Genomic DNA, 25977 nt, shown 5'->3' on the forward strand with positions numbered 1-25977 from the left:
AACAAGAAAGTTGAGACGTGAGCCTTCTCCATTTGGCCAGTAGATGGAAGTATTTCATAGGGAAATAAGCAACCAGCAGGGTTTTGTTTGTTTGGTTGGTTCTGGTTTTGTTGTTGTTTTTAAGAAGATGGAAGAATTGTCCGGAAAAGAAGTAGAAAGGAGAAATGAAAAACAAAAACCAAGAGACAAAGTGTACAAAATACAGGGCTTCTAAACTCACCGAAAATCCATTTTCTGTTCAGGCTTTCTCTATGTATCCTCTGTGACTCTGTCCCTTTTGAAAGAATAGAAGGATAAATTAGACTGTTGATAACTCTGGAGTTTGGGTTTTTTATTTTTTTTCAATATAATCTCTATGGATCCTTGAGAGTCCGAAAAATCTTTTCACGAGAATGAATAATGCAATCAGCTTCTTCAGCAATCAGCCCAGCTGAACATGAAGCTGGTGATTTCACTGGAATGCTTAATGCCCACCAGCAAGAGTGGTGTGAGAGCAACAACGGGGAGGTTCACGTTGGCAGCTCCAACCAGCGATTCTGGCCGTGGTTCCAATGCAGGGATCACGAGGCCACTGCTTTGCCCATTCTATCTACTGCTCCTGTTTGGAACTACTGGTCTACCATGGACAAGCTAAGGTGGATCACCAAGCATTGTTCCAGCAGCTGGTTGCATGATTCCCCTGGGTGCTGTGTGAGTGTGTTTCCAAAATCCCAATTTCAACAAACTGTGTGTCGGAGTCTCCAGGCAATCATATCCAACTTGGAGATTAGATTGAAAAACTGAGTTGTCACCGACAGCAGAGGAGATGAAAGCCATCTTTTCTGTATCAGCTCCCGTTTAATTGGCACGCTAACCCAAACACCCCTCTCCAAATACCCGTCTCCTTGCGAGTTTTGGCAGGAGATGCAAGGACTGGATTTTAGCTCCATCTTTGGTGTGGGGAACAACCCAGCAGTTTTCCAATTATGTCAGGAGAGAAATGAAATCTCTAGAGACACAAAATAACTTCCTAGAAACCAAATTTCTTTTTATCTACGTATTTTTAAAGAAAATCCGAACAAGTGATATGCATGCATGAAGCAAATGAAACGCTCTGAGACTGGTTAACATCTGCTAAAACAGAGCTCGGCTTATTCGCGTAGCTCTATTATTTCTCCCATCACACGGTAATGTTGCCTTCTTTATTAGTATTTCTGACTTTCTTCATCAGTATTGTGATTTTCATTGCATTTGTCGAAAAACTGCCTCTATAAGCAATACCCTTGATACAGTTTCAACGTAGCTACTGCATTAATACACTTATTTTCTTCTTTCAGTATGTCCTTGAAGTTAGGGCCTTTTGGAATATGTAAAAACTATGTAGATAAGCACTGAGGTACAAGAATTACTGAGCATTAAATCTGTTCATTCCCCAAGTTCTACTTATTTTTTTTTTAAATGAGGAAACCGAGATCAAGGCAGAGGAATATATGCTTCAATTTGTGAAGCAGAGCCCCCCACCCATCCAAATGCACAGCGTTTTGGAGGAAGAAGATAACCCTAGGATGGTGAGTAGTCATCAAGCACTAATGGTCAGCTTCTTCGGGAAAATCTCTGGGCCTCCTGAGTATTTTAAAACACCTTTTGATCTCACTTCTAACAAGCACTGAACTGACTGCTGGTTGGGCAGGGGGGTGAGGCACGGGAAGAGTGCTACAAAAGGGATATGGGTCACGTCCTTTCTGGCCAAGAGGCAGTGAAAGGAGAAAGCAATTTGGTGGCAAGATTTTATTTGCTGGTTAAGAAAGCCAAACTCCATGGAACGGCCATCGCTGAGCAAGGACCCCTCCCCCTCCTCATTTATACTGTCTATAATCACCAGTGCCAAGGGCCAGTGACAAGTGTCACTGCACTTAGAGTCAGCCCTCCATATCTGCAGATGTGGAACTTGGCGGCTATAGAGGGCAACTTTATCACACCATTTTATACGAGACTCGAGCATCCGGGGATTCTGGTATGAGGTGGTCCTGGAACCAACATTCCCGGGACCCCAGGGACTACTGTACTCACCAAAGCAAAGCTTGCTCTTTGGAAATCTTGCCACTAGGGAGCAACACTGACTAACTTTGGCCTTGAAGGTCCCCCCCCATCCTTTTTTTTTTTAAAGGAAAAGTTAGGCTTTTTTTTTTTTTTGCCTTGGGGCACATACGAATAAAACCTTCTAAAATCACACCTTTGCAGTTTCCTGCTCTGAGTAGGGGGAAGAAATGGAGTCCTGAGAAACAGGGGGTAAAGGAGAGCCTCTCTCTCTCTCTTTGTCTGCAAATGTCTCGGCTCAGCTCCTGGAAGCTGGAGGAGGGACAGATGTTTGGGGCTGTGCACAGGAATCTCAGTAGTCTGGGAAAGGCTGCTCTGGGTATCTTTCCTCTCTGGACTTTCATACATCAGAGAGTTGTTACTTATGTTTGCAAAGTTAATCCTTGCCCTGAAGCACCATCCTTGGATTAGAAAATACAATGAAAGAACCCAAACAGTAAATCATTGTATTGCATCTCCGCTCAAAACGCTGTCTTCTGCTTGGGCTTTCCTTGCTGCAAAGACCATTTTATGAGAGTGATCTCCATCACAGACAATCCAGGTCCACCCCAAAAATCAAGAAATAGGGGAATCTTTAAAAATTTCCCCATTTAATGAGATGATACAAAACAAAGCACAGAAAGGTAGAAGAAATTCAACAAGTGTCCCCTAGAAAGTCAGTGGTGCTGTAAGAAAGATGGTCCAGGACTCTCTCCCTTGGCTTTGTGAGTCCTCCCCTAATCCCTTCTCTAACCGGCAAATAAATTTCTGGGAGCCCTTTTGGTTTCCAGATTTTTTCTAAACCTGCCACACACTGGTTGTTATTCTTTCTCATGCTACGTCTCCCACCTGCTTCTGGAGTGAAACAGCAGTTGGCAATAGGGATGCTCAGAGTCTAGTACCCCAGCCTGGCCAAATAACACTCAGATAATCACATCATTAACCTGGCTACTGAGCTCCAGGTTGGCAAAAGCCAGCTCTGCTTCCCTGAGTGCTGAGGGTCCCTAGTTAGAAAAACATGCACTTCTTCCTAATAGGCAATCTGTCACTTGCCGTCTAATAGAAATCACCTGCTCCTAGAATAATCATTAAACAAATTGACAGCATGTTGAGAGCCGGAGTTCTCAGCTTTAATGCTGCCTGGTTGAATCAAGCAGATGGAATGAAAACCACCACAACACACCACTGCACATCATTTAGAAACTCATTAGTCACAGGGGAATCACAGTCTCTGCAGATGCTGGCTCTTCCCCTGGAGAGTCAAGAGGTACTTTGTGGCCAGGGGTCAGTGCCCTGGACCCTCAAGCGATGGCTTTGAGTCTTGACTTTGCTACTTACAAGATCTGGGGAAAAAAAGTCTCCTAGGAGATAAAATACCTACCTTGGAAATGTCTATCTCATAGATTGCATGAGGGTCACATTAGGTACAATGAGAAAAAGCACCTTGTAAATTTAAAGAGTTAAGCCCTCAGTGGGACAGCACTTTGGACACTCAATAATAATAGCTGTCATTTTTTGAACATAGGCTCCATATTAAACACTTTATGCAGACTGTCTCACTAAATCATCACAACTGTGTATGATAGATATAAATTCCCCTACTTTAGAGATGAAAGATTTGAAGTCCAGAGAAATTCAGCAATTTGCCCAAGGTCTCGAAGCTAACAAGTGGTGATGTTGTTTCAAAGCCCAGTCCCCAGTCCAGCTGACTCCAGAATCAGTGTTCTCACTGATAGGGTTCAAGACAGGTCACCCCCAAATATGGCAGCTTGGCGTATTAAATATCTTAAGGAATTTAAAAAACAGGCAGAAGCAAGAAGGTCACTCTTCCCTGCCTTGTCACCCTTCTTCCCTGAAACAGGTCATAAAACTCCCCTGTGAAAGCTACCCTCCCTGTACAGGGCAGAAAGACTTTCTTAACACCAGAGATAGAAAATTTAGGGCCAAGCAGCCTGTATAAGCAAACCTTGCTAAACTAACCTTCACCTTCCTAGTTACTCCTTCACCATTAACTACCCCTGGCCCAAACCCCTTTGTCTTTCCAATTCTTCAAAAATTTACTATTTCCTTGTCGAAAAGGTATAAAAACTTCTGGCTCTGGTCACTTTCTTGGTCTTCATTTTCTTGTGAAGACTCTCTCATCTACATGTAGAAATTCAATGAAATTTGTATGCTTTTCTCTTTGTCAGTTTAATTTTCAGATCAAGCCAGGGACCCTAAGATGATTGAGCAAACATTTCCCCCCTCTGCATCACTGTTAAGCAATGCTGCCTTACAGACTGGTCTGTTACATACAGGCTGCTGCCTTTATCCTGGGCGGGGAAATCTTCAGCTTCTGAGGCTGCTTCCCTGCAGAGAGGTTAAAACCTCCTCACCCCCCCACCCCCCCCACCCCCCACCCCCCCGGCTTCACCGTTCACTACAAAGGGGCACTCGATGTGAATGAAGGATCTTTAATGGCCTTATGTAATATGTAACTATCCTGACTGCCTCCACCGCTCTGATTTCTAAATCATGTTGTATCTAAGGGGAGATCTTCAGTCTAAGGAGGAAAGAAGTGGATGGGGGTTGGAGAAAAGGGAACGTAAGGCACACTGAAAGGGAAAGGCCAGTCACACCTAATTAGCAGCATTTTGCAGCCTGCACGGAGGACAGCTCTTCTAAGGAGAAGTCAGACTAGGATGGTGTGATGCTTTAATGGCATGGCCACCTCCTGGGAGACAGGAAGGAGAGGACGCTGGGCGGCTGGCCCAGGTCAGGTAGAAATAATTCAATTTGAGGTCTCAACGCTGGAAACTGTTCAGAACAGGGAAAAAGCCCCAGTGCGCTGAAATGTACCCGGCAGGGCATATAAACCTACAATACATCACCTGCCATTGAGTACTTGAAGCTTGTAGCTGGAATTATATACTTTGAAGGTGCAAGTTCCTTGTTTAGGGTCAGGCTAGCAGTAGGCATTTACTTCTTGCGTATTCATTTCATTTTGATAAATGAAAAAAAAAATCAGCTGAGATTTACAGATCTTCTTTTGTCTCCTCCACTGCATCTTGCAGAAACTGTTCACACTTCAAAAGATGGGTTTAGGCTTCCCTGGTGGCGCAGTGGTTGGGGGTCAGCCTGCCGATGCAGGGGACACGGCTTCGTGCCCTGGTCCGGGAAGATCCCACATGCCGCGGAGTGGCTGGGCCCGTGAGCCATGGCCGCTGAGCCTGCGCGTCCGGAGCCTGTGCTCCGCGACGGGAGAGGCCACAACAGTGAGAGGCCTGCGTACGGCAAAAAAAAAAAAAAAGATGAGTTTAGTGGAGGAGATTGCTGTGCAGCAAAGGAAAAAACAGTGAGAAACTATGAAGAGGCTTTTAGTACTTAATTAGAACCTCGGAGGTGCAGCCCTAAAGAGGGACATGAGACCGGATAAGATTTTTAAGCAGGAGCGGGAAGAACTTAGAGGATGAAGGAAACAGGTGAGAACATGTCATGAAATGCAAGAATGAACATGTACGCAGAGGGGAGAGGGAGCAGAAACAAGGTAAGCGAACCCAGACCACTCGGGAAGCTTGGTTCTCAGCTCTGTCTGCGTATTATCATCATCTGGGATGCTTTAAAAATGATGCATCCCCCCCTACCCGCTGACCTCTTTTTTAGACACTTATCTGTAAATCTCATTTCTCTTTTATAGAATCGAGCACTGAAATTAAGAGGAGACATAGTTTAAAGGAAAGAACACATGCTTTGGGACCTAAAGGTCGGGGCTTCTACCCCTGACTAGGTCTATGATCTCAGACAAGGTAACTGGCATCCTTGAGTAAATCAGGTATCAGAATACCCATCATCCAGGACTACTGTAATGGAGAGGCTGGAAAATGGTGAGATCCCAAAGACACTGACTTCTATCTAAGCTGCTTGGAAGGGGAATAAGATGGTCCTGGATAACAATAACTTAAAAAGACTACAGATAAAGTATCTTACTGGGAATCAAGAACCATAAGAAAACAAAACAATGGATTCTTGGCCTTTGTGAATAATATTTAAGATTTCAATTATTGGGGAACATGCAGTAGTCACTAGTAATTTTGCAGGCCTCGTGAATTTGAACTTGACAATCTAGAATTGGCTAAAATGCCAAGTCTCTTGGGGGGTGAGCTTACTAGGCTCCCCTGTGTCTAATCTTTGACTCAACTCTGTTGTCTGCTTGGCCCTACCTATTCACTACAGCTCATGATTAAGTTTAAAAAGTAAAACAAAAACAAACAAACAAACAAAAGTAAAACAAGACCAAAAAACCCCAACAATTTTAGATCTTTTGAAAAACTACCTTGAGAGAAAATCAACTAAGTTTGGGATAAAATTTAAGCTGCTCCAAGGGTTATGTTTCTCAGCCAGAAAATAATATTAAGGAGTCAAATGGTGAGTTCAGCTCAGAACTATGATGTATTCCACAGAGAGACAAGAGTAGGCCATCAGTGAAACTATTTTGCAATTGCTTCCACCAGGATTAATTTGAATAGCTGTATAAAGGACTTTAGTACTGAAGTTATAGAATCATTAATTGTCTAAGGGAGTCACTTAAAACTTTAAGTTATACATTATGGCATTTTATGGAGAGAATGATAGATAACGGCGGTATTTTCAAATTTGTGGACTTGAGAAGGCCTTTTCCCACAGGAATGCGTATTTCTTAAATTATTGATGATATGGTACAGATAAGAACAAAAAAATTTAGAGAAGAGAGGATGCAAAGCAGTTAAAAAAGAACTCCCTGTACGCTGTCAGCTATGGATTTGGAGACAAGAGAGTTTGAAGTACTCGAGTCCTAACAGGTTGATAAGGGTACTGCTGATGAAAAGACAGAAATGTGCTGATGCAGGTGGGAGGCTGGAAACCCCTAAAAACGCATGGCATGAGTCAGGAAATTTATGTGATCGAACTCCAGGAACTATAATGGGGAGTTTCCGAAATTAGGGCTAGAATTCTGATCCTGGTCTGCTCCTGGCTAACTCTGTGACTTTGGGGAAGTCATTTATCCTCTTTGATTCTTAATTTCTTTTCTTGAACCTACACTTCTTTATCCATAAAGTGACTGCAGGGGCCTGGGTGATGCCTGAGATACAGTTCAGTGATTTTATGGCTCATAGATAATCCTACTATATACAGTTGTGCATCTTTTTATTTTTTCTCCTTCAACTGTACATTAGATACTGAATATTTTCCATGTCACTGAAATTACTTTAAAACATGTTTCAATGACGGTGTAACACGTATTATATTAATTATTTAGTCACTTCCTAGGTATTTAGGTTTTCAATGTTTTTCATTATAAAAATGCTGCAATAACTATCTTTGTATATATCTGTCCCCTACTCGAGTGACTTCCTTGGATTGAATCCTAAAAAATGAAATTACTATGTCAAACACGAGCATTTTTAAAATGTTTGATATTTATTGTCAAACCTTTTCTTAGAAAGCTGTCATTTATATTCCCACTGGAGCTCCTGGGTCTTCTCTCTTCCACCCACATTGTTGTAGTTAACATTTTTCATGTGTCTGTTCAGTTGATAATTTATTGTATCTTATCATTTTAATTTTTATTTCTTGTTTCATTTTTAAATTGAAGGTTTGTACACGTGCATCTGTAAGTCACAGTTCTTCATGCAGGGCAGAAAAATGTTTTTCCTCAACCTTCTTATGGTCCCTGACTGGGTCTGAAAATTAAACTGACAAAGATGTTCAGAGAAAAGCACACAGATTTTATTGAATTTTAACATGCACAAGGGAGCCTTCAGGAGAGAGGAAGGGACCCAAAGAAGTGACCAAAGCAGGAAGCTTTTATGCCTTTTAGACAAAGAATCAATACATTTGCAAAGAAATGACAAGACAAAAGGGTTTGGACTAGAGGTAGTAAACAGTGGAGAAGTAACTAGGAAGCTAAGGGCTTAACAAAGGTTTGTTTGAAGAGTCCACTGGTGCCATCTCTGGGCTGGTAAGAGTCTGTGTCCAGTAAAGGAGAATTTATATCCTTCCTTTAGGCAAAAAAAAAGTGGGGGGAGCTTTTTCTGTGTCTACTGCTTAACTGCCTTCAGCTCAAAATAGTTTTTATGTCACAGAGGCATATTTTGGGGTGACATATTCTGGTTTCCTTTATTCACTAATAAATTATCTGTTGATATTCACTGACATTTTTTCCATTGGAAAGACAGTCTTGTCTTTGTTTCAGTGTTAGGAATATCTTTTTTCTTTAATTAATTAATTTTGGCTGGGCCAGGTCTCTGTCGTGGCACACGGGCTCTTCATTGTGGTGTGCAGGACCCTTAGTTGCGGCACGCAGGATCCTCCAGTCACGGCAGGCAGACTTCCTAGTTGCGGCATGCATGTGGGATCTGGTTCCCCGACCGGGATCAAATCCAGGCCCCCTGCATTGGGAGCGCAGAGTCTTACTCAATGGAGCACCAGGGAAGTCCAGGAATACCTTTTATATTAATGATATTATTAACCCTTTGTCTCTTTTGTGGGTAATCCGTAGATGTCCTGGTCTCACCTACCAGTGATTACGGATTTTCTGCAATTCCACAAGCCTTAATGTTCAGCGCCTCCCCCTTCACTCAAGCACTTCTGGGGTCCACATTATTCTTTAGGAACCTGGTGAGGGAAGAAGAGGAACTCACATAAAGATCAGACATCCATACATTTCCGTGACGGCTGCTCTTTCTGTCTCCAAGTCCTTGACACCCAGCCTGATGCTTTTCTCCATATTCCCGAGCCAACGTCGGGGCTGTTCTCTCTGGCCGGCCAGCTGACAGGTTCCTCTATGTTTTTACCCAGCTCTTTGGAAGAGTTTTCCACACCAGGGTGGTTGGATTCCTCAATTACCTTGCAGGCTGGTGTCCCCTTCACAGGCAGTACAGGGACTCCAAGTGTGAAGGTGGTGCTGTGGCAGGCGGTGGCCAGGCCACCTTCACACTTTCCTTGGAACCCGTCTCCCCACTGATCTCTAGGTTCTGGCACTTCCTTCCAGACATGCTCCACAATTTTCCCCTTTCTGTCCAGTCCATCTGTCAGATCTGCAGACACATTTAAGCATGTTCAATGTTCACATTCTCTCTTTCAGACTGGCTCCTACAGCTCTCCCAGTGCAAGGCAGTCTGGAGCACCCCCTCCCCCTCCTGAATGTGCCATGGCAGTTGGGTGGCTTGTCAGAAGGCTGTTCCCTCCAGAGCACTGGAGGGGGTGCTACAACCCGACGTCATGAGGAATCACAGCATCAGTCTGACCCCGACCCATTTACTTCTATGTATCCTGCAGATACTTTTCCCAAGTTCATTACTGACGTTTCCCAGTGTACAGAGTTCATATCTTTACATAAACAAATTTAGGATTGTTTTTTCCTGCATGATTTGTTCCATTTCATTCTACCTTGAAGGTGCCCCCAAATCTGAACTCTAGTGTTCATCTGGAAAAGCTTTTCTATGAAAAGCTTAAAAGGGAAAAAGTAATAACTTGCCCCTCTCATTTACTGCAAGATTTATCAATTCACAGTGATTAAAATGGATTGGCTTTGGTGAAACTATCAGGCATATGCATCTAAGCGACAGAGCAGAAAATCATAAAATAGACCTTATGTAAGCATGTAATGTGTAACAGAGAAAACACTGCAGATGAGTGAGGAGGAAGCCTATTAGTCTATGAATAGTATAGAAAATTGGCTTCTCAGATAAAATACCGAGGTAGAGTTTCACATAACTATGAAGTTTGTGTATAGCTATTTTAACCCAATTTCAGGTAGGCAATTTTACTTAAAGTGTCAGATACTGTTTTGGGTATCGAGGATACAACTGTGAACTAAGTAGACAAAAACTCTGATTTATTCTAGCAAGAGAACCACACATTAAATGAATGAAAAATAAATCATAAACAGTTTTACAATATAAATGCTACGAAGGAAAGGAGCAAGGTGCTAAGTTAGAGGAGAAATGGGGAGGAAGTAGATTGACTTCGGATGGGGTGGTCCTAGAAAGGTCCTCTAAGAAGAGGGCGTCTGAGCAGAGGCCACAAGAGTCACCTCAGTGAAGGAATGAGAAAGAGCAAGAGGTCTGCAGGGGGACAGCAGTCAGGACGGGTGGGCAGCAGTCAGGACGGGTGGGCAGCAGTCAGGACAGGCGGGCAGCAGTCAGGACGGGTGGGCAGCAGTCAGGACGGGCGGACAGCAGTCAGGACGGGTGGGCAGCAGTCAGGACAGGCGGGCAGCAGTCAGGACGGGAGGACAGCAGTCAGGATGGGTGGGCAGCAGTCAGGACGGGTGGGCAGCAGTCAGGACGGGTGGGCAGCAGTCAGGACGGGTGGCACCTCTGGTCTGTGCTGATGGCCTGAGTATCAGAGGGGCTGGGATCGTGCGGAAGGAGGGAGGAGTGGTGTGGAAGAGGCAGTGGGAAGGACACTCACACTGCCCCACTGCCCTGCAGGGTCGGGGATGAGAGGGAGATAAGAGGCCTCTGACTCAGTAAATGTGGGAGAAATAGAGTTCTCTAGAGAGAGCCAGATTTCAGTAAAGGCCAAGAGTTAGAGGAAGGTTTACTGTTTCCAGAAAAGGGGATCCAAGGTGCACAGCAGAGGCTTTGCAGGGGCAGGGAGGTATGGGGAACGTACCAGATGATGAGACGTCCCAAACAGGAAGAGGATGAGAGTGGAGATAGCAGTAACAAGATCAGAGTACAGATGGTGCTTAAATAAGCGGGGAAGCAGGGCGCTGTGGGATTATCGTTGGTGCTCTCCTAAAGGAAGGGGAGCACTTATTTCCAGCTATAGTCCCAAGAAATTAACTGAATGATGTGGAGGGACTGTTCTCTGCAACTCCAGGTGATGTCTGTAGCACAGTCATGATGCGCTAGGACTGAGGGAGCGGGAGCAGGTTGGAAGATTCTCCTTGGGATTGAGAAGCAAGGTGCTGGTCTCTGGGTATGTATTTTCTCAGTCATTTTCTATGCTAATAGACAATCATGAATACAGGAATTATTTTATAAGCTAGAGTTACAGACATGGATACCACAAGTCTTAAGTGAAACTGTCTCAACAAACAAAAGGACATGGAAGCTGTTATTTCCACCAAAGAGTTGCAAAGAAGTTATCTGTAAGCCAGACTAGGAGCTGCAATAATTTGGAAAAGAATTTTAAGTCCCAAGAAATTTCATCCAATACTCGTCAACAGTGCTGAAGATCACGTGTATCTTTATCAGTTTGAGTTTTAGCTGCAAGAAACAGAAAACGACTCTGACAAAAAGAAAATAAATTTATATAAGAATATTAGCTACTCCCAGTAGCTTGAGTAGCTGAGAATGCTGGACAAGTAAGCCTGTGGACCACACAGCCAAAGCAACAGTCCAAACAGCACCACAAATCTGGTCTGTTGGGAAACCAACATCATGGCCAACTGTGGTCGGCAAAATGGAACCCCAAAGATGTCCACATCCCAGTCCCCAGGACCTACAGATATACTACCTCACATGGCACAAGGTGCTCTGCAGATGTATTTAAGGTAATGGACTCTACGATAAAGAGCCGACCTCATTTTATCCAGGTGGGTCCCATCTCATCACATAAGCCCTGAAGTATAGAACTTTTCTGACTGGAGGCAGAAGAGATCGGCACAGGGAAGAGTCACAGAGACTGGAAGCATGAGTAACTCTACACCATCGGAGGCAGCAACGTGGTGAGGAGTGCACGTGGCCTTGAGGAGCTGAGAGGGGTCCCGGATGACAGCTGGCCAAAACATGGGGGGCTCAACCTACTACTACAAGGAACTGAATTCTGCTAACACCCTGACGAGCCTGAGAAGTGGACCATCAATCACACCCAAGAAAAGGCAAGGCCAAGACCAAGACCCGACTGCTTCGCCTGGCAAAGTTACAGTGAGCCACTTCTGGATTCAGACAGTTTATTACTTACATAAGCAGCACGTGGAAGACTAGCCAAAGGCTCCGGCTGCCCACCGTCCTCGTCCCACACACCAGAAAGATGACACTAAGCAAAAGGGGCCGGGTGACTCTAACGCCAACTGTGCAACATCTCGTTGCTGACGATCCAATTCCAGGCGACAGCTCAGCAGCTTTATATCCTACAAATCTATTCTGATGGGGGCAAGGGACAGGGAAGAAAGCCCCTTACCTCACCATAACCCAGGAGGTGCTGAGGAAACGTCTCATGGGGAGACAGGTCCGGGGGAGATGACCTCACAGACGCTCCCTACGACCCTCCCGTGCTCTCCTGCTCTAGGAGGGTCCCAGGCATTCTGCCAAGGCTCGGATGAGCTGTGGTTCAAGCCTCTGCCTGCCTGGTCTACGTGGAAACCCGCAGGGTCAGCAGAGTGCATGGCAGAGCCATTCCCATACACGGATTCTCCCTCGGAGCCTCCAGATCAGGCCTCAGGCGCGACACCACCTTGATTTCTTTCTCATGAGACCCAGAGTGAAGCAATCAGTCAAGTCTACGCAGACTTCTGACCTACAGAACTGTAAGGAGAATAGATTTGCATTGTTTTAAGGTGCTAAGATGGCTGTAACATGTTACACAGCAGCAGGACACGGATGTGAGCTCTAAACGCCAGAACAGTCAGGACCTTCAACTGAATGCTGCTGTTGGCATTTCAGATGTTGGCGCTCTTGGAAACTGGATGCATCCCACATCTACTTTCAGAGAAGTTCCCTCCTGTCTTGATTTTTTGCTTTACCAGTTTCTTCTTCAAGTTCCAGAGTGAGTGCTTGTTACTGGCTTTGCGATCATGTGCCCATGCGCTAACTACAAAGGGGGCTTGGAAAGGGAGTACCTGGGCTTCTAGAACGACAGGTAGGCTCTACGTCTCTTCCACTCATAATATGAGAAATTCCCCAAATATTGAAAGGAGATTCAAATTATAATCAGGAAGAAAGTGTTATTACTGCTACATACCACTCTTTTGTTATCCAATATCAAGACAGACGCTGGGCTCCTATGGTTTCAATATTTCAGGAGAACAGTGCTTCCACTAAAAGACTCAGCAATGGTCCCACTGAATCTGAACTGTAACACACCTGGCTACCCTGAGCTTTTCCAGCAATTGACTAACAAAAAGAACTGTCTGTGATATAGGAATACTGATCAAGAACACGGGTGTTGATTAATACGTTGTGCTACTGCACAAGATGAAATCTGTGAGATGGTTATTGTGTGTGTAAAACGCAGAGGGGATCCTTTCACTCTGACCTCTCGGATCCCACACTTGTGCCTTCAGGGAGCAAGAGCCCCATTTCTGGTTGCTGGTATGGAGTGAATTCCAGTTCTGTGTACAACACCCCTATCTTGTTTGGTGCTTTCCCCTAGTTAACACTGGGTCCTAACAAGGCATTCTACTGACTTATAGAACGAGCTGCTTCTAGGGCTTCCCTGGTGGCACAGTGGTTGAGAGTCTGCTTGCCGATGCAGGGGACACGGGTTCGTGCCCTGGTCCGGGAGGATCCCACGTGCCGCGGAGTGGCTGGGTCCGTGAGCCATGGCCACTGAGCCTGCGCATCCGGAGCCTGTGCTCCGCAATGGGAGAGGCCACAACAGTGAGAGGCCCGCGTACCGCAAAAAAAAAGAACTAGCTGCTTCTAGATGTTGGATTGGAGGGTAAGATCAAGGGTAAGATCAAGAATGAATCCCAAGGGCTTGCATTCTTTCACTGTAAAGTGAATTCACTGAAAAGTGAGTTCCTTGGAATATTACTCTGTTTTCTAAAATGTATTTGAAGTGCTTCAGTTTGGCAGTGTAAGGTGTGTGTGCATATCTAAATTAACATTGCTCTAGAGTGCAGGAATGGTCACATAACATGTGAACTAAGCTGCTCGGTAACTTGCATTTCAGAATATATCAGAACTGGTTGGTTAGAATCTGAAAACCTCATTGTATAGTTCCCCTTACACATATCGGTCTGATTTGGCACTGGAGGGTTTATTAATTAATATACAGGATATTAAATTGTGTCACTGGAGAAATGCATAGTGTCAGTATGTGTCAGGCGGAAAGATGTGTACAGAAGAATCTACACTTGCAGAATTAACACTCTGACAATCCCAGCAGCCTATTTTTTGAGTAGTATCCTAGGTTTAGAACTCCACTCATTCCAGAGTTCCCCACTTGAGAGGGAATTCTTTGCTCTACTCAAACTAGGGACATAGCTGTTTCTGCCATCAGAGTACTTGCTGTGGCTGGATGGGCCTTTAGTTCTAGAGACTCGTGGAGTGCCTAGAGAACAGGGAGGAAAGGATGGAGAGTGGGGACTTCACCTGACTTGCAAGACCTCATTATTCACATGTCTGGATGCCTGCTCACTAATCGATATTGGTACTTAGGTACGGTTTTTGCTTTCTTTAAAACATAATATCTGGCAATAACATTGCAGAGAAAACAAATGGCTCCAACCATCACTCACCACCAGAGGCAACCAATATTCACCGAAAAGAACCTAACAACCTGAATAGCGGATTAGCCTAGGTCAGCCTTAATAAAGATATCATTAGGGTGAATAATGCATTCAGTAGGGCCACAGATGGTGATGGTGGCGGGTTTACAGTGGGCAGGGGTCAATTTTCTGGTTATTCCCTGGATGGTTTCACTGATTTGCAGGAATGAGTTGGCTTATGTCAACTCTGTCTCCTTGTGGATGGTGCCTGCTTCCAAATGTCTCAAAATAGGTCATTTGTCACTTTCAGTGCCATCCTTTGTAAGACGCTGAACCCCTGACCCAACCTACTAAGAGCTTCCACATCCCTGAGATGCCAAATGAAGCTGTATTGTCCTTGAGTCCTCCAAGCGCTAGACCCATGTGAAAACCTGGAGAGCAACAGAGGGAATGACCATCTTCCTGACTCTGTGTAGACGTTCTCACATGGGTGCTTTCTGGGCTCAGAACCTCATAAGATTTCTCAAGGAAATAATGATTTTATCTGTGGTTTTTAACACCATTCTCCATGAGAACTGAAAAACTGCAGCTCAGAAAACACTTGAGAGTGGGAGCCATTGTTCCATTACTTTTTTACACCCGATGCCTCTGTATAACATGACTTCCTCCAGCCAAAAACAAACAAGCCATGTACATAAACTCACACAAACAGACACTGAAAGAGAAATAAGTCCTCATGCTTGCGTTTATGTGTGGGGAGAGCCATGTTTCGGAATCCCATCAGTCTGTCTTTAGGATGCGGTTATATTTCACTAATGCATACCAAGGTGAAAAAATTCTATTTTGTAAAGATTAGTCATCATTCAATTTGCTGTAATTTCCTTGTTGTCCTTAACGTCTTCTGATACTTGGAATACTTCAGAACTTTTAGTAGAGTCGACACCTGCAAAGGCAACATCGCATCTGCAGATACCCTAAGGTAGCTCATAGGGTGGTTATGTTCAAGCCCAGAGAAATATCAAGTTGGGCCCAAAGGCAGTGTTTTAAGCTTTGAAAAATAAGTTCTTAACCTTTTTAAATCAAGAAATTTCACTTTAAAATATCCGGATTTCTGGATGTCTTAGAAAAATGCACCATCATTCCTAGATGGCAGGAATAGGCTATGACTTTTAGAGGGGACATCGGTCTCCAGGTTTTTATACTTTCCACTTACCCACCTCATTCTGTAGGTATTTATGCTTGTATTCTCTGCTTTAGAACCTCACTCAAATGGCATATTCACGTAAGTGCCCAAACTAATGCTACAGAAATCAATCTACCAAAAGCTCTACAAATACCTTATCGTACACTCTTGGCCATAATTTCATTTTGTCCAGTGGTTTCCAAAAATCTGGTCATGAACCAGCACTTGGATGGCTGCAGCAAAATTAACTGGGGGAGTTTTCTGAATTTAGGTGACCAGGCTCCTGCCCTCAGAGATGTCCATCTAGCTGGACATCTATATGTTTTAAAACATCTAGAGCAATTCCATTGCACAAACGTGTTGGGAACCATTGGTCTCCTCCAGCTCTTCTTACCCTGGAGTGAGGGAGGGATGGGAGGGGCATGGAAGTGCATTGACGTGACTGCTTAACAGATCCAGGAATACTGATAAATGAAATTAAATTGATTGGCATTAGTAATGTTTTTTTGATCTGCTAGTGGAGTCCACTGAATGAAAAGATCAAGATCTAAAAGAAAGATGGCTGAAGCCAAAATCACAGAAGCAAAAGCAGCTCAGATGTCTCTGTCCCAGGTCTCCTCTGTTTTCTCCAATCTATTCTCTGATAACACAAGCACCTCTGCTTCTTAGTTACCCAAGCTTCCTGTAAATTTTCAAAACCCTCAGCAGGGAGGTAAGCAATTGAGTGATTATTCGGTTTGATATTTCTCTAACTTTACCTCTTCTACTTTTTGCTTTAAGCTCCTCTGTCCATAGATATTCTTTGAGGTCTTTGCATAGCATCAAGATAGAACACTGACATTCCGATGGTAGATCAAATAGATAATTATAAACTTTGATAAACTCAATACTTTTCAGGTCTTTATCAGTAGATTTCACTGGCTAATGTCCCACATGTGCTTCCTGATGTACATATTTGTTACACGCGGAGGAGGTGTAAGGAGGAGAGGATAAAAAGAAACTAGAGGCTTCTGACCAGAGTCCAGAATTCCTGCGGATTCAGGAATCTGGTCAATGTCTTTACAAAACACCACCTCACTCAAACCTCTATGAACAGCCTTGGAAAAGTAAAGCATCAGTATCCTAACAGATACAGGAAAGCAATCATGTTCTGGTATGTGGGCTTAATCGAAGGAAAAATTGTTCGGTGAGACTAAGTACCTACCCATTGCTGGAAGCCAGATGCTGCTTCTGAGCTAATGGCAATTGAAGAAATTTCTCCTGAATTGTAATGTGTTCTTTTATCTGCATGAATATTTCAAATCTCAAGTTTGATAAAACAGAAGGAATGCAACACAACTTTTGTGACTCTGCTGAATGCTACCAATGCAGCAGCAACCCTGATTACATAAAATACAGGATTCAGGACTTCGTGAAGAAAGTCATCCATATGTTCAGGTCCTCTATTCTCCCTTCCTGCCTCCTCCTCTCTTCTTTTTCTTATTCTTCCCCTTCTTCCCTCGCATCACTTATCTTTCTCTGTGCAGAACAGCACCCCAAATAGAGTAACTTAAAACAACAGACATTTATTTAGCTTACAGTTCTGCGCATCAGCACTTCTGTACTCAGTTCGGTTCCTGAATGCACCTGTGGTCAGCTCCTGGCCAGTGAGCAGGCTCTGCTTCTGAGGGTTGGCTGCTTCTTAGCCCAGGTACTGGGGACAATAGAGAAACTATCTATTAATACACAGCAGGCCAGCCTCTGTCAGTTCACACGGTGGCTGGGAGGGTTCTGGGAGAGAAGGAGGCATGCAGGCCCTCTTGAGAAGTAAGCCCAGAACTGGTATGGCATCATTCCTGCCATGTTCTGTGGTCAAAGCAAGTACAGTCCAGATGCAAAGACTGAGGAATAGGTTCTGCCGCTTGCTGGAAGTCCTGTAAAGTCACACTGCAAAGAGGCATGGATAAAGGTCGGAGTGGAGGAGTATGGCATTTTTTTTTTGGTAATCTAGCATCTCCCTCTTGCAGTTTTCATGAGTCTCTTGGTGACTTACAATCATTGCAGTACCTGAATGTGTAGGTGCTACAAGGAGTATCATGTTGCTATATTCAAGCTCCTTATCATCTACTGGGAAGAAAAACTTCAGCACCCCGCTTATAACCATCAGACACACACATGCTAGAGAGACGTGACTGCGAGGTTGCTGGAAGTGGGGAGCGTTTGAACCACAATGAACTTTGTTTAGCTACTTCAGCTCCCTGTTTATTTCCACCACAGTCTAGGCTCTTCTGAGGGGTTTTTCCAAATCCTCTTTAATCTTGTCCCACCCAACTTAGGAAACCTCTTGAATTTTAAGCATGTTTTTTTTAAAGATTTTGTTTTTGATGTGGCACATTTTTAAAGTCTTTGTTGAATCTGTTGCAATATTGCTTCTGTTTTCTGTTTTGTATTCTCGTCTGCGAGGCATGTGGGATCTTGGCTCCCCGACCAGTGATCGAGCCTGCACCCCCCGAGTTGGAAGGTGAGGTCTTAACCACTGGACCGCCAGGGAAGTCCCTAAGCATTTTATTTCTAACAATATTAAACATATTTAAAAGCAAGAAGAACGGTACAAGCATCCTCCATATCTCACCACCTAAATCAAACAATTGTCAACATTTTGCCATATTTGTATCATATATACATGCTACACAGCTCACATACATAGATATATGTATAATATTAGAAAACATAAAATCCATATACAAATTTTAAAAATCAGACATTTTCCGCTGAGAGAAATTTATAGTTCTAAGTGCTTATATTAAAAAAGAACAAATGTCACAAATGAACAGCCTAACTTTATGCCTTAAAGAACTAGAAAAAGGAGAAAAAACTAAACTCAAAGCTAGAAGGAAGAACATATTAAATATTAGAGCAGAGAGAAATAAAATAGAGAATAGAAAGACAACAGAGAAAATCAATGAAACCAAGATCCTTGTTTCTGCTTCAAAAAAATCAGAAAATTAACACTCTTTAGCTAGATTAACTTAACACAAAAAGAGAAAAGTCTCCAATAAATAAAATCAGAAACAAAAGTGGGGTCATTAATACTGACTTTACAGAAATAAAAATAGTCACAAGGGACTACTATGAAGAATTACATGCCAACAAATTTGATAACCTGCAAGAAATGCACAAATTCCTAGATGCATACAGCTTACTAGGTCTAATCATCGAGAAGTAGAAAATCTCAACAGACCACTAAGAAATAAGGCTATATCATCAGCAATTAAAAAAAAATTACAACAAACAAGTTTTGGGCCAGATGGCTTCACTAGTGAATTTTACCAAACGTTTGAAAAGAATTAACAGAATCTCAAATTCTTCCAAAATGTTGAAGGGGAGGGAACATTTCCTAATTCATTCTGTGAGGCCAGAATGACCCTGATTCCAAAGTGGGACAAAGACGCTACAAGGAAAGAAAACTACATACCAATATTGCTAATGAATACTGATCCAAATATTCCCAACAAAATACCAGCAAACTGAATCCAACAGCATGTTAAAAAGATATGCCCATGATTAACAAGGGTTTATACCTGGAAGGCATGGTTGGTTCAACATACAAAAATTGATCGATGTGAAACACCACAATAACATAAAGAAAGAAAATTATTATTCAAAAAAAACATTTGAAAAAACTCAACACACTTTCATGATAAAAACACTCAACGAACTAGGAATTGAAGGAAACTACCTTAAAATAATAAAATTCATATATGAAAAACTCACAGCTAACATCACGCTCAATGGTGAAAGAGGCAAAGTTTTTCCTCTTGCAGTAAGAATAAGACAAAAAGCCCTACTTTTGCCACTCCTATTTGACACAGGACTGGATGTCCTAGCCAGAGACACTGGGCAAGAAAAATAAAGAAAGAAAAGTCAACCAAATTGGAAAGGAAAAAGTAAAATATCTCAGTTCACAGACAACATGATCTTATATGTAGAAAACACTAAAGATTTTTTAAAAACCTGTTAGAACTAATAAACTAATGCAGTGAAGTTGCAGGATACAAAGTCAACATGCAAAAATCAGCTGCATTTCTGTATGTGGACAGTGAACAACCCAAAGAGGAAATTAAGAAACAATTACATTCTCAGGAGCAACCCTAAGGATAGAATACTTAAGAATAAACTTAACCAAGGAGTTAAGAGACTTGTACATTGAAACTACAGAACACTGCTGAGAGAAATGAAAAAAAACAAATGGAAAAATATTCTGTGTTCCTGGATTGGAAGGCTCTGTATTGTGAAGATGCCAATAGTACCCAAAGCAATCTAGAGCCTCAACGCAATCCCTATAAAAATCCCAATGATGTTTCTCGCAGATGTAGAAAAATCTATTCTAAATTTTATATGGATTCTTAAGGCACCCTGAATACCCAAAACAGCGTGGAAAGAGAAGAGCATGGCTGGCAGTCTCACATTTAAATGTCTGCCAGTAAGGGAGTGGATAAACGAAGTATGTTTTTATATACGTAGAAAGGAATATTATTCAACCTTAAAAAGAAGGAAATTCTGACACACTCCATAACGTGGATAATAAACCTTGATGACGTTATACTAAGTGAAATAAACCAATCATGAAAGGAAAAATATTGTATGATTCCACACATATGAAGTTTCTAGAACGGTCAAATTCTTAAAGACAGAGAGCGGTATGGTTGTTCCCAGGGTCCTGGGGAAGGGAGGAACGGGAAGTCAAGTTTAGCGGCTACCAAGCTTCAGTGTGGGATGATGCAAGCAAGTTCTAGTGATGGGTAGTGGTGACGGCTGCACAACAATGTTGAATGTACTTAATGCCATTGAACTGTGTGCTTAGAAATGGTTAAAACAATAAATTTTATGTCATGTATATTTTATCACAATTTTAACAAAATAGCTCATTGGTGATGCTGAGTACTTTATATTGCATCATATCAGGAGGCACAAAATGACTAGTTGCCTCATTACTCATGAGAGTGACAAACAGATTTCTCCATTGTAAAGGTACATTTTCCCCTTTACAACTGGGAATTAATCAGGGTGGCAGTATTTTCAGCACACCCACTTTTCACTTAATGATTTTAGCATTCACCAATGATCCTTGCCTGACTCGAGTATCTATTTGGAGCTATTCAATGGTGGTGTTTTTCTCCCTGTCATTTCATCTATAATCATTAGCTGATTTTCTTTTATAATAAAATAGTGTTTCCTCACCAATTAGGGCCATTTGGTGACATTTCATAGTCACTAAAATAAAAGTATAACTGCCTAATTAATTCTTTCTTACTAATTTACTTTTAAAGAAGTTGGTGTAACTGTCATCTCCAGTGAAAGCTTTTTTTTAATGTGTGTGTAATTTCAAATTCAAATTTCAATCCACAATGAGATATATATACATCTATATATCTATCTACCTATCTATCTGTGTGTGTGTGTGTGTGCGTGTTTCAGTGGACTGAAATTGTATATGTTCAACATGCTGCAATGAAATGCATTTATTATTATTACTTTTGCTCATATTGTTTCAAGTTTTGTCAATAGAAGCCCTTTCAACTGGGTCCTGGGTCCTTCTGACAGAACTCCATTGGTCTTTGAATGCCTCTTTGCGTTCTGGTACAAAAATATGTCCCAACACCTTGTACTTTCCCTATCAGATCTGAAGGCAGTCATTTTAAGAAAAGAACTCCGTCCCCTTTAGAGGAGAATAGGATTTAGAAAACAAACTTTGGATACGAGTGGTACTCAGTTCTACTTGGATATTACTGCTCATCAGCCCTTCCATGAATGCATTATTTTTTTTTTAAATCTTGAGTTTATATAATTTTCAAGTTTAACATAACAAAAGATTTAACTTAATTTCTTGAACTTTAGATTTGCATCTCTTTTCCCATACATTGAAATCATGACATATAATATGGAAATGACTATTTGTAGCATAATACAATATTCACAAGAAAGTTTCAAAATCATAAAATAAAATAAATATTACCACGGGTCTAAAACTACTGAATAAAGTTTAAGATTTCTTTGTACTTCTTTTTAAAATAGGTTTATCAGTTTTTTAAAATTGTGGTAAGAACATTTAACATGAGCTCTACCCTCTCAGCAAATGTTTAGGTGTATAATGCGGTATTGTTAATTACAGGCACGATGCTATAATGATTCTGTTGTGACATCTCTTAGTAAACTTCATACAGACTTAGCTTAGCCATGAAGTATTCCAAGTTTTCTCCAGAAATCTTCAGCCTTTTTCGTGTTACTTGGAGTGCCTGTTGTTGAACACATACTTATGAACTGTAGGACATCATAACTCTCTGTCTCAGGGTAGCCCCTACTTCTCAATAACCTGTTTCGCTGTGTAACCCGTGAGAAGAAGGGCTCATCAGTCCACACCTGACATCCTCTGTTGCATCTGTTCTTAGGAATCTAGAATTGAAATCCACATGATTGATTTCTACCTTAAAATATCTCAGCATTGTGAATCCTAAAGATTTTCTGAGCTTTAGGTTATCAAACTCTCTCTGTTCTTCTACTGTTAATTGACAGAGCAATTCTCATGAATCTTCACTAAGCCCAAACTGCCTAGTTCCAGGAATATAAGAAATTTTTAAAGTGATTGGATCATACTGGTTCAGTAACACTCACACATGCAAGCACTGGCCTCTACCAAACATTGACTCAAACACTGACTATCTTGCTGAAATAGTGTTTCTAATTTGAGAAGGGAATCACATTTGAATTATTCCAGTGACTTATATCAATACAGTAGAATCCTTGGCTTGTTAAAATATATTTTACATTTTAGGTTTCAGGAATTTTGTTCTTTTCAATATTTACTGCTTTAAACTTTAAGTGAAGAATATCTTAAAGCAAATTCTCTTTTTTTTTTCTGGGAAAATGTATGTATTTCAAACCAAGAGTTCATTGTTTTGGACATGAATGGGGGTTCCCAACTCTTCTTATCAAGCGTATAATCTCGACTATATGTGGAACTTAAAAACCTTGACCTCATAGAAACAGAAAGTTTCAAAATAATAAAATAAAGTAAATATTACCACGGGAATAAAACTAAATAAATAAATATCACCATGGGAATGGTGATTGCCAGGGCTTGAGGAGTTGGGGAAATGGCGAGATACTGGTCAAAGGGTGCAAACTTTCAGTTATAAGATGAATAAGATCCAGGGCTCCAGGGTACAGTGTGGTGACCATAGTTAACGATACTGTATTAGATACTTGAATGTTGCTATGAAATTAGAGCTTTAATGTTCTCACCATAACAACAGAAACAACAAGAAGAAAATGGTAATTACGTGAACTAACCTTGTTAACTAACCTTACCGTGGTAAGCATTTAGCAATATATACCTGTATCAAACCATCACCTCGTACACCTTAAACTCACACAATGTCATTATGTCAATTATACCTCAATAAAGCTAGAAAAACAGAATTCGGGAAACTTAAGGAAGAGGTAAACATAATTATTAATTCGGTCAACATTAAGGGATACTGCATTATAAAAGCTTATAACTCAACCAAAGACAGTGTGATCTCAAAGTCCTGAGTATTATTTCTTTAATAAATAAGAAATCATTCAATTCAGTCCCTCCACGCCACCACCAAAAAAATACAAGAATCGACTCCTCGTAGGGGCTGCCCATGTTCTGAGGAACAGAAAATCTATATACACTGCATTTGTTGATGCTGTCAGCTTGATTACTCTACAAATGTGATTAAAGTCCAAATGAATTCTGAGTCTGAACAAAATGCAAGACCAGAAAGTATCAGGTGACAGGAAAACTCAAAACTGGCTTCTGGTCTGGCAACTGTTCTGGGTTATGATTTCTTCTGGATTGGGCTACATCCTGAATAAACCCCAAATCCCATTTTATGCAAGAATCTAAGCTCCTACCTTGGTCTTCCATGTCCTTTGTTTTGCAGTTCAAAGTCAGGAGACAAATGAGGAGGATTAAATCCATTCAAAGCATGTGAAGAGAAGAGACCATTTTTTTCCCGGTGCATTTTTTAAAAGACGATAAGACCTATTAAGAGAGATTTGTATTCTGTCAGATTTATCTGAGAGAATGATATTCAACATTTCAACCCATTTCTGCTAACATTTCTGAAGAGAATTTTTCCCCTTTAACATAGGGAGCTCATCTCTTTGGTTTAAAATCTTACGATGATGCCACAGACATCTGATGGACTAAATTAAACAAAGGAAAGAAACATTCCTTAAACAGGATTATCTACAGAGTTGTGACTGAATATATATTACTTTACTATTTTAAACTTTACTTCACGCTTCTTCTATGCCACATATATTTTCTTCCTACTCATGCAGTCTCGAATTACAATGTGGAACACGGAACAGATCTTCTGGAATCCAGGAGGCTGCAGTTGCAGCAATAGACATTTCTCCTTGTTATGTAAGTTTCTTCTTTCCCATTCTCAGCCCCTGGGCTTTGAGGTGACTAGAGAGTCCAGTGGAGCTTCTGAGGACAGAATATGACCATGGTCCATGCATTTCCTTCAAGTTGGAAGGACAACCAGGGAGCTGTTGGTAGCCAGGGAGCTCCCGATTCTCCCCCGGGGAGCAGGTTAATCCTGGCAGAAATCTCTAGAGAGTGACTTGAAATCCTAACAGCCCTATTTTCTCCATGACATTTTATTCACCAGTGAGCACCTGTGGACTAAGAGATTTCTTTCTTGGGTTCTCTTCTTAAATTTAACATCTCTCGTAAGAATTAATTGCAGCAACTCAACACTAGCAAGTCACCAATGAATTACACAGCTATTTTCTGGGAAATTATAGAACAGAGTTCAAGGGAAAATTAGAGTGATGGATTCTGAGTGGAGGAGCCTGCGTCACCATCTCAGGAGGGCTCTGGTACAGGTGACCCGCATACAGACAGCATCGGCAAGTGGAGATGAGCCAGTCAGAGGAGGGAGAGACAGAAACTTTCCAAAGACAAATCGGGCGGTTGTTGCCCCCTCCATGGGGCTGTGCGCTGCACGCATGTGATGTTTGTGTAAAGTGGAGTGGGGTGCAGAATGGCTTTTTCCTACCAGCCCATAAATCAGGGGGCAAAGCCATCAGCCTAGGAGAGGAAAGGGCCTTTACCTTAGTTTCATTTTCTTCCAGAGGATATGGCCATTTTTGTTTAATCCTGTGGACAAGTTCCTCCTAATTCACCACTGTGGACACTTGCAGTGGCTTAAGAGTAGAAGAGAACTGAAGAACTATGAACAGTGATGCAGGAATATCACATTTCAGAAAACTGTGGTAAGAGGTGAAAGAAATGTTGAGACCCTCAGCTCAGGCGGACGGCAGGGCGCATGTCAGTGACCTTATGACACTGGGGGACCCCTGGGCTGCCCCCTCCTGCCTCTCTGCTCTTCTCAAGCATGGGCCTAGCTGCCCCTTTGCCTCACTACTTTTCGTGCCTGCTACGTCCCCCGACCTGGACAGCAGCATGTTTTTCTGTAGTTAGAAGGTGTAGATCTGTTCCAGCCCTGCCTCTGACTCATTCCCAATGTGTACCTTTAAGGGACTATCTTCGTCTCTTTGACAGATGGTACCAAGTGTTCATCACTCATGTTTTGGAGACATCGGCATCCTATTCCTATCATCTGAATAGTGTTTTCTGATTAACCAAGTCTTTTTAATAGTTCTTTCTTTCCTTTCTGCCCTTGTTCCCCCCAATTGGGGTGTACTGAAATGTTTTCTGAATTCGTCTTTAACATGCTCTGTTCCATCAAAATCTATAAATCAGGTAAATATAAGCAATGAAACTAAAATCGTATATTTTACTCCATGTGTGCTTTATATTATTTTCTGTGACTGATTGATTGATTGATGTATTTTGGGCTTTAAACAAACAAAACTTTTCCTATTGCAGATCCATGGCTTTATTGTGTTTTTCTTTAAAGATTTAATAAAATCCTGCCTTTTAGCACTTGGTTTGGAGCTCCCAGCCCGATAACCAAACAAAACAAAAAACCTATTAACCTTGTTCAAAATTGTTACAATATAAGTTTCTTCCTCAAATAGATATGCTGCTCCAGACTGAATAGTCGCCCTGCAAAACTTTACAGCCCTGCTAGACAGCTGTCAGCAGTGAGAAGTAAGGGGATTTAAGCTCAGGAAGTGAGAACATATTGACATCAACCACAGTATCGTGAAGCTGATGACAACTTGCCTCTTTAATATTCAGAGCAATGGGCCTGACATGAAGGAAAAAAAAAACACATATATTTTCCCAGTAAATGGGACAAATTACCCCTTGGATCTAAAATCACACCCATTCACATTGACCTGGATGATA

The 25977-nt window shown here is 41.9% G+C and overlaps 1 protein-coding gene across 2 annotated transcripts in view; it reads right to left on the bottom strand.

The window, feature by feature from the left end:
• Window positions 1-25977, bottom strand: part of KCNU1 (potassium calcium-activated channel subfamily U member 1) — a 172981-nt gene that overhangs the window by 141593 nt on the left and 5411 nt on the right. The window contains exons 3-4 of one of the 2 annotated variants that reach the window (XM_067722127.1): window positions 23562-23691; window positions 17220-17334 (exon numbers count right to left, since the gene is read on the bottom strand). In XM_067722127.1, the coding sequence (XP_067578228.1) occupies window positions 17220-17231 (12 nt within the window). In that variant the 5' untranslated portion in view covers window positions 17232-17334; window positions 23562-23691. Of the gene's footprint in view, window positions 1-220; window positions 275-4925; window positions 5313-17219; window positions 17335-23561; window positions 23692-25977 lie in introns of those variants that run through there. The other variant, XM_067722128.1, reaches the window with a different exon arrangement.

Source organism: Pseudorca crassidens, chromosome 21 (genome assembly GCF_039906515.1).
Source record: "Pseudorca crassidens isolate mPseCra1 chromosome 21, mPseCra1.hap1, whole genome shotgun sequence".
Lineage (NCBI taxonomy): Eukaryota > Metazoa > Chordata > Mammalia > Artiodactyla > Delphinidae > Pseudorca > Pseudorca crassidens.